The sequence below is a fragment of the Gouania willdenowi genome, unplaced genomic scaffold, assembly GCF_900634775.1.
Source record: "Gouania willdenowi unplaced genomic scaffold, fGouWil2.1 scaffold_51_arrow_ctg1, whole genome shotgun sequence".
Classification (NCBI taxonomy): Eukaryota; Metazoa; Chordata; class Actinopteri; order Blenniiformes; family Gobiesocidae; genus Gouania; species Gouania willdenowi.
In genome coordinates, this window is record NW_021145215.1 from 286348 (window position 1) to 297886 (window position 11539).

Sequence of the window (11539 nt, forward strand, 5' to 3'; positions counted from 1 at the left end):
GTATACATATATATATATATATATGAATTTGTAGATAAAAACAAATCTTTGTTTTGCAAATTTGAGTTTTAAATGTAATTTTATTTTTTCTTTCCCACCACAGTTTTTTCAGACTTTTCCGCGTTCGGATGTGACAAAGGAACCATGTATGACCATGTGGAACCATGTGAAACCAAATAGAACCATTTATTACCATGTGAAACCATGTGGAACCATGTAAAATTATGTATAGATATGTATATGTATAGAACCATTGTGTGGTGGTTAGCGTAGCATGTAGCAGCCCTAGCTCTATGGATGCTAACCTGTGGCTGTGATTAAACTCGTTCAATGATTGATGTATGGTGGTTGCCATGACGACTGAGGTCAATCAATCAGTCAACGTCAGGTCCACGAACACAGTGAGGAGAACATGAAAGACACACAGGTGCTGGATTGGTTCCTTTTTATTATTAAACAAACAAACAAACAATAAACCACACCCTCATCTAAGTAAAGGGGCGGAGTCAGCGTGAAGGTCCAGACAGGTGAGCTGCAGAGGACCAATCAGACGAGTCAAAAAGTCCCTGTCACAGCGAGTGAAGCGTTTCACCTCTGAGAGACAGACAGGTACAGACATGTCAGTGTGTGTGTGTGTGTGTGTGTGTGTGTGTGTGTGTGTGTGAGAATGTGTGTATTACCTTCTGATCTCTGATTGGTCAGTTTCCTGCAGGTAAATGAAATCGGACGACTTACAACATCACTGCTACACACGCACGACAGGAAGTGATGTAAGCAGTCGCTAGAGTCCCCATCACTGACCTGAGAGACAGACAGGTTAGAGACAGACAGACAGGTTAGAGACAGACAGACAGGTAGAGACAGACAGGTGTACTGACCAAACACCGCCCCTTGGGGTAGATTCTGATGTGACCTTTGACCCTGAGAGCTCTCTGAAGCCCCTCCCACTGAGAATCAGCCAATCCCAGCAGAGAACGAACCAGTGAACCTGAGAACCACACGTGGGCCTCACCTGTACCATCATCTACAACCACTCTGACACACACACACACACACACACACACACACACACACACACACACACACACACACACACACACACACACACACACACACACACACACACACACACACACACACACACACACACACACACACACACACACACACACACACGTTGATACACTGACTCACACACTAACAGTGATGCTAAGTGTGTGTGTGTGTGTGTTTACTTTGCTTTTGCCTGAAAGATGGACGAGGTCGAACGACAACGAGAACTGCTGCAGGACTGAGAGAGAGAGAGAGAGATGTAGGTGTGTAGTACCTGTGTGTAGTACCAGTGTGTAGCAGTGTGTGTGTACCTGTGTGTATGTGCTGCTGCACAGCGAGCACACCCACTGTAGATGCAGTAACAGGAAACACACCAGGTGACCTTTGACCCTAGCCAGTGGACATCGCTGACCTCCACTCAGGAGCCAATGTCCCAGATGCATCATGGGAGGAGGAGGAGTGTGGGCGGAGCTTGTAGAAAACGCACAATCACAGACAGAAAGAAATAAACAAACAACAGGTGTGTGTGTGTGTTTACCTGCCGTCTCCCAGTGATGTCACAGTGATGTCACTGATAGGAAGGTAAGAGCAGTACACACTGCCTGACCTACGACACGCGCACACACAAAATTAGTGGAAACCATGACACCTTAATGTGTGTCACTGTGTCAGGTCTGTGTGTGCGTGAGTGTGCATGCGTGTGTCTATCAGTGTGTTGGTGTGTTTGTTACCTGGACAACCGTCTCTGGAGTCTGGACAGCAGCAGTGTGTTGCCAGGCAACAGGCCAGGTGGGTAGGGGGTGTGACTTAATTTGTGGTAAACCTGTAGGCTGCTCCCAGTGTGATCGCACACTGTTAGCCGCACACCTTAAAAACACACATACACGCACAATTACACAAGGTAACAATGGACGAAGCATCAGTGTGGTTGTGTGTGTGTGTTGTGGTGGTTTTGAATGGAATGAGACAAGTTTTAGGGTTGCTGGTCAAAGGGTTTTTGGGGGAGACCAATCTGGGATTAAGAGGTTTCAGTGTGTGTGTCCCATTAATGTGTAGCTGTTCTGTGCATGTTGCTGATAGTGCTAACCATAACAATGACAGAGCCTCTGAGAAGAGACCTGGGTAAATGTCATCAGTATGACAGTATCTGGCCTGTTTAGGGCCGTTTGAGCAGAACTGACCAGAACACATTCTGTAATCACATATCAGTGTGTACCTGTGCGTGTTTGTGTGTCGGTGGTCCGGTCACACAGGGGGATCCTCTCTGTCAGCAAACCCTGAAAACACACCAGCTCCAAACTGACACGCACACGCACGCGCGCACACACGTCATAACTGCAGTTCCGTGTGCTGCCACAGGAGGGCAAACAAACAGGAAGGTGAGCTCACCTGGTGTCCAGAACTTCAGAAACGGACATGATCCTGGAGACGCTCTGCAGAGACAAAGTGTGTGTGTGAGTATGTACGCGTGTGTGTGTCTGTACTCTGTATGTGTGTGTACTCTGTACGTGTGTGTGTGTGTGTACTCTGTACGTGTGTGCATGTGTGTGTCTGTGTACTCTGTATGTGTGTGTCTGTGTGTACTCTGTACGTGTGTGCACTCTTTACATGTGTGCATGTGTGTGTCTGTGTACTCTGTATGTGTGTGTACTCTGTACGTGTGTGCATGTGTGTGTGTGTGTACTCTGTATGTGTGTGTCTGTGTGTACTCTGAATGTGTGTGTGTCTGTACTCTGTATGTGTGTGTACTCTGTACGTGTGCGCATGTGTGTACTCTGTATGTGTGTGTGTGTGTGTACTCTTTACATGTGTGCATGTGTGTGTCTGTGTACTCTGTATGTGTGTGTACTCTGTACGTGTGTGCATGTGTGTGTACTCTGTATGTGTCTGTGTGTACTCTGTACGTGTGTGTACTCTTTACGTGTGTGGCTGTACTCTGTACGTGTGTGCATGTGTGTGTCTGTGTACTCTGTATGTGTGTGTCTGTGTGTACTCTTTACATGTGTGCATGTGTGTGTCTGTGTACTCTGTATGTGTGTGTACTCTGTACGTGTGCGCATGTGTGTGTGTGTGTACTCTGTATGTGTGTGTCTGTGTGTACTCTGAATGTGTGTGTGTCTGTACTCTGTATGTGTGTGTACTCTGTACGTGTGCGCATGTGTGTGTGTGTGTGTACTCTGTACGTGTGTGCATGTGTGTGTGTGTGTACTCTGTACGTGTGTGTCTGTGTGTACTCTGAATGTGTGTGTGTCTGTACTCTGTATGTGTGTGTACTCTGTACGTGTGCGCATGTGTGTGTGTGTGTGTACTCTGTACGTGTGTGCATGTGTGTGTGTGTGTGTGTACTCTGTACGTGTGTGTGTGTACTCTGTACGTGTGTACGTGTGTGTGCGCGTGTGTGTGTGTGTGTGTGTGTGTTACCTGTGTGCAGGTGTTTCGTGGATGTGTCAGAGTGTAGAACCTCCAATCAGATTGGACTTGGAGGGTGGAGTCAGCGTGGAGCTTAACCCGACTCTGACCTCGGAGCTCAGAGCCAATCAGGGCACTGGGATCCTGGCGTACAAAGGGCAGGAACAATCATGCATTAAAATTGTCAGGAAGTCCCGCCCCCTCAGTGACATCATCACAGGTGCTGACCTGAGCGTTCACAGCCACCAGTCTGTAAACATTTCCTGTCTGTAGGACAGGAAACCAGCGGGCGGTCACGCCCGAGAAGACCAGATACACCCTCCCAGGCCCCGCCCTTGTCTCCGTGTCCGTGATTGGCACATTTTTCGGGTCGCGCTCCCAGCTGACCGCTGAACCAATCACAGCGGCTTTGACAGAGAAGTGCAGCCTAAGCCCCGCCTCCTCATCCTTCATATTCGACCGTGCCCCCGTGTTCCTCCAGGCCACGCCCTCTTTACTCTCCACGCTGATCACCATGGAAATGCATGGTCGGGAAGCGCCACCACCCGGGGAGGATGCAGAGGGCAGGGCCTCGTCTTCATCTATTCTCTTCCTCTTCCTCGCCGACGCCTCTCCGTCGTCAGTCCTTTCGTTCTCACATGACTCCGCCCCTTTCTGCCTCAGGTAGGTGTCCATGGCAACAGATGGACTCAGGATGTGAACGTGATCCAAAGAAAACTGCAGGTATGTTCTGGAACACACAGTGACACACTACTAACTACACACAACTAAGTCTGTGTGTGTGTGTGTGTGTGTGTGTGTGTGTGTACCTGCAGTGTTTGTGTGTGATGAACTTGTCCTGGTCCAGGTGTTGGTACGAGGGGAACTGTGATTGGAGGAATCTCTCCGTTACCATGGTGAACCGGAAGACACACACCAGACAACCTGCGACACACACACATCTTGATTTGAGACATTCCGACCTGTGTTACTGTGTGTGTGTGCGTGCGCTACCTATCCAGGCGGTGTTGAAGCACCCCCCCTGCACCCCCCTGTCCTCTGTGGTTTCTGTGACGACACAGGAGATGCTGCCTGTCCCGTCTGAGAGCTGAAGACAGTGTTTAAGCTCCGCCTTCACCGAGGGAAGCTGCAGTACTCCCACCAGCAGCAGGGGGCGCCCCCTACCCGACAGAAAATACACAAAATGACTCCCAAAATTTATTAAAAAAAACACACAAAGAGAGAAACACACGCACAGTTTACCTGAGACTGGTTCCAGTGCGGGGGTCAGAGGTCAGAGTCCTACAGGACCAGGACAGGGCTGAGTTCAGCTGGACCCGGGTCATACTAGGGCCGTCTGAGGACACCAGGGACCGGGGACAGAAGGACGACCAACAGTCCGTCTGTAGGGACTCACACAGCTCTAGGACACCCACACACTGAGGGACAGACGGGTCCACACTGTACTGTAGAGACAGACAGACAGACAGGACACCTGGTGGTGAGGACGACACAGATACAGGATATAGGACAGACAGGACACCAGAGACAGACAGTACACGTGGGACAACCTGGGACAGGGGACAGCTGTGCTCTGTGTCCAACATCTCTGAGTATATGTCTCTGTGTTTTCGTCTGTGATGTCTCAAATGTTTCTCCATCAAACGCCACGAGAGAAGACAGACAGACGGGAGCTGTAGGACAGTAGGGACCAGGCTGACAGACAGAAAGACAGACAGGTTAGAGTCAGTGCAGTGAGAAAGGTGGACAGACAGGTAGAGACGGACTTGTCTCACCTGTCCGTGAGCTGTGAGCTCACGTGACACGCCCACAGGTAATCAGACACCGCCCTGTCTGACTGCAGCAGTAACCGTGGCAACACTTGATCTCCGGGGCGACGGCTTGCAGAGGCCCCACCCACCGCGCTAAAGGTGGTGACCCTGAGGCTGGAGCGCAGGCAGGTGCAAAGCATGCTGGGAGGAAGGTCAGGACAGGGACGGTACAGGAAGTGCACGTGATGCAGCTGCAGACGCGTAAACGAGACGTAAGGAGACGAGTTAGGTTAAGGGGGGGGCGTTTGTTTTCGATGGTGGGGGGTGTCTCACCTCCACCCTGTCTCCCACTCTCAGCGTCCTCCTCGCCCTCGGCTGATAGGACAAACACATGCCCACTGTCCCGTCCATCACGTACAGCCCCGCCCCCTCACTCAACACTTTACTTACTGTGCCCTATCAGAGGAAAGGAGGCGGGGCTTAGCATGTAGACAAAAAGTAATATCACCCAATCAGAGCTGCACTCACTTGGTAATTGATAATTCTGGAGCACTTCATTCTCACACCGAATTGCGGAGACACCACCTCAGGCTCCGCCTCCTCGCCGCTTCCTTCATCAACACACGCTGCCTGTGATGTCATCATCGACGTGGGCGTGTCCTGCTGGGACTGTGTGTGTGCATGTGCGTGTGTGCAGTTGGTGTGTAGCTGAGAGTGTTGCGTCACACACAGGATGTTGTTTCCTCTCCAGCCTCGTAGTGCGCACACACGCAGAGCGGTGACGCACACACGGAGGCCGACATGCACACACGGCCACCACCACACCCTGCTCTTCTACACACACACACGCACACCGGTGTAACACTGTGTGTGTGTGTGAGTGTGTGTGCGTGTGTGTGTATGTGTGTGTCACCTGTACGAGCACTGACACACTGACTGTTTCCTCCGTCAGTGTGAAACAGAAGAAAGACGTTCCTGTGAGCTCCAGCAGAGGGCACACTGAGCCCACCTCCCCACACACCGTCAGCCTCTGACCTTTGACCCTGAGGATGGACACACACACACACACACACACACACACACGTGTCAGCCAGGCTCAGAGGTCAGAGGTCATGTGACAGACCTGTTTCTGAGTGACTTCGCCGCCTCTCTGACTCCGACATGCCCCGCCCCTCGGCCACAGCTCCCAGCCAATCCCAGCTCTGGACTGGAATCCAGGAACACAGGTGGACCAATCAGCTCCAAGCAGCCTTCAGCCTGCCCCGAGGCATTGTGGGGGATGTAGTTCCAATGAGGCAGGAAGACAGGACGATTAAGCCACTGAGGGCTGGGAGACAGGCACTGGAGAGACAGACAGGTTAGAGACAGACAGGTTAGAGACAGACAGGTTAGAGACAGACAGGTTAGAGACAGAATTCCTTTATTAATCCCAGGGGGAAATTGATTTTGTTACAGCCACTTAAAAAAAAAAAAATCACAAATAAAAGAATGAAATGTTAAACAAAGATGAAAGAAAGAATAAACGTTAAATAAGTGTATAATTAAGTAAAAGACAAATACAGACAAGTAGAGACGAGACAAACAGACAGGTTAGAAACAGACAGGTAGAGACAGACAGGTACAGACCTCACACTGGACACTACCACTGCTGTCCTTCAGCCTCCAAGCTCCGCCCTGCCCCTCTGTGAGACAGCCAATCAGCAGCAGGTTAACCCGAGGCAGTGCTTTATGTCCTGGTGCGGCAAGCTCCGCCTCCCTGGCCCATGCTCGCTGCTGATTGGTGCTCCAGGACAGGTTACTGACACAGGACAAGTGCTGCTGTGAGACAAGCTCAGAGACAGACAGGAGCCTGAGGACAGACATACAGACAGGTGTGTGTGTGTGTGTGTGTGTGTGTGTGTGTGTGTGTGTGTGTGTGTGTGTGTGTGTGTGTGTGTGTGTGTGTACCTGTAGCTGACAGGTAGACTGTGAGCGATGCTCAGCTTCTTCTGGATGCTGTGCACTGCACACACACTCAGCTGATACACACCTGGAACACAGCACACGTCACACACACACACACACAGGTACACACACAGGCACACACACTCTCACCTGGGATTGGATGGACTTCAGAGGAAGGGGCGGGGCTACAGGTGAGCACACTATGGTGTTTGAGGATGAAGCCGAAGATGTTTTTCAGCCAATCAGATTCCTGCAGCAGAACATCTGGTTTTAAACATCTTTATTCTTGTCTTCCATTAGTTTTTTTTAAACTACTTTGTAAATAGGACTTTTGTTTTGAAGTAAACAGGAAGTTTACTATTATTTGGGCCATTGTCTAGAGTCATATTAAAGATGTAAATCCTTGTTTTAATCAGAAATAAAAATGGGTTCAAAGTGACTAAAAATGGTGGAAAACATGGTGAAATGGGATTTTAAAAACCACAGAAATTGGTTAAAAGTTGTAAATTAGAGTGGGATAAAAACAAAAAAAAGGTTCAAAGTGTCAATATTGGAACAATTAGTTTAAACTGGTAAATAATAGGCATCACAAATGGTAAATGTAATTAAAATGACAAAAAATAATCATAAAATCTGGTGAAAAGAGGTTAAAAGTGACAATAATGGTCAACATATGTGACATTAGGTGTAAAAGTGGTAGAAATGGTTTATAAGTGATTAACATTTCTGGAAAGTGGGAAAAATGTGTAGAAAAGACATTAAAATGTGATGTAGAAATGTCAGAAATGGGAGAAATGTATCAAAAATACATTAAAAGGAGCAAAAATATGATGAAAATAGATTAAAATATGATGAGTTTGGTGTAGTTGCAGAAAAAGAGTAAAAATAAGCAAAAATGGGCTCAAATTGTTCAGAAAATATTCTGGGTCCTGACCCCAAGGTTGAAAAGCCCTGCATTACATTAATTTACAACACAGTCAGTATATTTACTGTTTATGATTAACTTAGTAAAATTGTACACAAAGATAATCTACTAACTAACCAACTACAACTAACAAAGTAATCTGATATAAGGAATGATTACTACCAACATCTAATAACGAGCTAACTAGCTAATAAACAAACGCTAACCAACTAATCTACAAACTAACCACTAATAACTAAGTAGTTACCAGTAGTAGTTTTTTATTCAGTCATTTCATTCCATTAAACATGAAACAAACATTTCCATTATTTGGTGTACAGTACGACTGAAGTTAATACTGATTATGTCTAACCATGTTTACAAACTTCTACAAGACAAAAACACAAAGATTTATAATAAACAAGTGTCCAACAGAAGAGAAATACACATGTATTTAGAATAGTTATTTTATTTTATGTAGTTTTATTTTTAAACTAATTCATGTCATTATTTCATTCATTTCCTCCGTTATGGATCTATTAAAATCTTTTCATTAGTTTCTACTTCATTCATCCTGAGCTTATATATCTTTAATTATAGTAGATTTATATATCTTTAATTATAGTAGATTATATATTTTTAATTATAGTAGATTTATATATTTTTAATTATAGTAGATTATGTATCTTTAATTATAGTAGATTTATATATTTTAATTATAGTAGAGATTTAGGAATCTTTAATTATAGTGGATTATATATTTTTAATTATAGTAGATTTATATATTTTTAATTATAGTAGATTATGTATCTTTAATTATAGTAGATTTATATATTTTTAATTATAGTAGATTTATATATCTTTAATTATAGTAGATTATATATTTTTAATTATAGTAGATTTATATATCTTTAATTATAGTAGATTATATATTTTTAATTATAGTAGATTTATATATTTTTAATTATAGTAGATTATGTATCTTTAATTATAGTAGATTTATATATTTTTAATTATAGTAGATTTATATATCTTTAATTATAGTAGATTATATATTTTTAATTATAGTAGATTTATATATCTTTAATTATAGTAGATTATATATTTTTAATTATAGTAGATTTATGTATTTTTAATTACAGTAGATTTATATATTTTTAATTATAGTAGATTTATATATTTTTAATTATAGTAGATTTATATATTTCTAATTATAGTAGATTTATATATTTCTAATTATAGTAGATTTATATATCTTTAATTATAGTAGATTTATATATCTTTAATTATAGTAGATTTTATATTTTTAATTATAGGAGATTATATATTTTTAATTATAGTAGATTTATATATTTTTAATTATAGTAGATTTATATATTTTTAATTATAGTAGATTTATATATTTTTAATTATAGTAGATTTATATATTTTTAATTATAGTAGATTTATATATTTTTAATTATAGTAGATTTATATATCTTTAATTATAGTAGATTTATATATTTTTAATTATAGTAGATTTATATATTTTTAATTATAGTAGATTTATATATTTTTAATTATAATAGATTTATATATTTTTAATTATAATAGATTTATATATTTTTAATTATAGTAGATTTATATATTTTTATTTATAGTAGATTTATATATTTTTATTTATAGTAGATTTATATATTTTTATTTATAATAGATTTATATATTTTTAATTATAATAGATTTATATATTTTTAATTATAGTAGATTTATATATTTTTAATTATAGTAGATTTATATATTTTTAATTATAATAGATTTATATATTTTTAATTATAGTAGACTATATATTTTTAATTATAGTAGATTTATATATTTTTAATTATAGTAGATTTATATATTTTTAATTATAGTAGATTTATATATTTTTAATTATAGTAGATTTATATATTTTTAATTATAGTAGATTTATATATTTTTAATTATAATAGATTTATATATTTTTAATTATAGTAGATTTATATATTTTTAATTATAATAGATTTATATATTTTTAATTATAGTAGATTTATATATTTTTAATTATAATAGATTTATATATTTTTAATTATAGTAGATTTATATATTTTTAATTATAATAGATTTATATATTTTTAATTATAGTAGATTTATATATTTTTAATTATAGTAGATTTATATATCTTTAATTATAGTAAATTTATATATCTTTAATTATAGTAGATTTATATATTTTTAATTATAGTAGATTTATATAGTTTTAATTATAGTAGATTTATATAGTTTTAATTATAGTAGATTTATATAGTTTTAATTATAGTAGATTTATATAGTTTTAATTATAGTAGACTATATATTTTTAATTATAGTAGATTATATATTTTTAATTATAGTAGATTTATATATCTTTAATTATAGTAGATTTATATATTTTTAATTATAGTAGATTTATATATTTTTAATTATAGTAGATTTATATATTTTTAATTATAATAGATTTATATATTTTTAATTATAGTAGATTTATATATTTTTAATTATAGTAGATTTATATATTTTTAATTATAGTAGATTTATATATCTTTAATTATAGTAGATTACATATTTTTAATTATAGTAGATTATATATTTTTAATTATAGTAGATTTATATATTTTTTTAAATTATAATAGATTTATATATTTTTTAATTATAATAGATTTATATATTTTTTAATCATATTAGATTGATATATTTTAAATTTTTTTTACAATTTCTATAATTAATAATAATAATTTAATTTAATTTAATTTAATTATTATTTCATTTTCCTCAACCTATCTTAAGAAAAGTGAGTTTGGATTTTGTTTAAAACAGTTACATTTTAGTCTTTGTGTGACTTTCGGTTCTAGAACTACGTGAGCTAATGTGGGTCAAACATTAGTGAAAAAAACATTTAGTGCATTTGCAATTTTATTTTCTATGATTTTATTGTCATTGACAAAGAATGTGACAGATTAGATGTTTTCCTGCCTTTCTTAATTATTTCATTTAGTATTTTCCAGGTCCCTTGGGTATCATTAAACTATGATATTAGTACTTCTTATTAGTTAGAATTGTACTTATGAACTTACTTTTATATGATTTATATCTATTTTCAGTTCATATAGTTCTGTGTTTTAAATATAATCTATGAAGTTGATTTTTCTTTATACATGCTAACCTGTGTGTGCATCTTGTATTATTTAGTTACACTGCGCATGCGCCATTAAATAATAGCAGATTGGGCCGGAAGTGGATCAGAGTCGTTACTCACGGCTTCGCTCTGCGGTTTAAAGTCGTCCAGGAGCCGCTGCTGCTCCTCCTGCATCCTCCGGTACTCACTAACACACACTGGGTGTTAGTGTGACACTAACTGTGTGTATTAGTGACACATTAGTGTTAGTGTGGAGCAACTCCGTGTACACGGACTCCCGCTAAAACCCGTCAAACGTACTTCCTGTAT

The 11539-nt window shown here is 39.5% G+C and overlaps 1 protein-coding gene across 2 annotated transcripts; it reads right to left on the reverse strand.

The window, feature by feature from the left end:
- Nucleotides 1–444: 444 nt before the first annotated feature.
- ctc1 (CTS telomere maintenance complex component 1) lies at nucleotides 445–11539 on the reverse strand. 2 transcript variants are annotated; one of them, XM_028442413.1, is made up of 24 exons: nucleotides 11351–11539; nucleotides 7308–7407; nucleotides 7161–7242; nucleotides 6840–7062; nucleotides 6337–6554; nucleotides 6127–6256; nucleotides 5742–6047; nucleotides 5547–5669; nucleotides 5238–5464; nucleotides 5013–5157; nucleotides 4705–4907; nucleotides 4456–4622; nucleotides 4272–4386; nucleotides 3691–4192; nucleotides 3475–3606; nucleotides 2443–2486; nucleotides 2270–2352; nucleotides 1785–1920; nucleotides 1592–1660; nucleotides 1365–1524; nucleotides 1236–1291; nucleotides 879–1035; nucleotides 681–801; nucleotides 445–594 (listed from the first exon to the last, which is right to left on the reverse strand). In XM_028442413.1, the coding sequence occupies exons 1-24, from the start codon at nucleotides 11402–11404 to the stop codon at nucleotides 485–487; spliced, it is 3663 nt and encodes a 1220-aa protein (XP_028298214.1). In that variant the 5' UTR covers nucleotides 11405–11539; the 3' UTR covers nucleotides 445–484. The 2 variants fall into 2 exon arrangements, with proteins under 2 accessions (XP_028298214.1, XP_028298215.1); XM_028442414.1 differs by lacking the exon at nucleotides 1592–1660.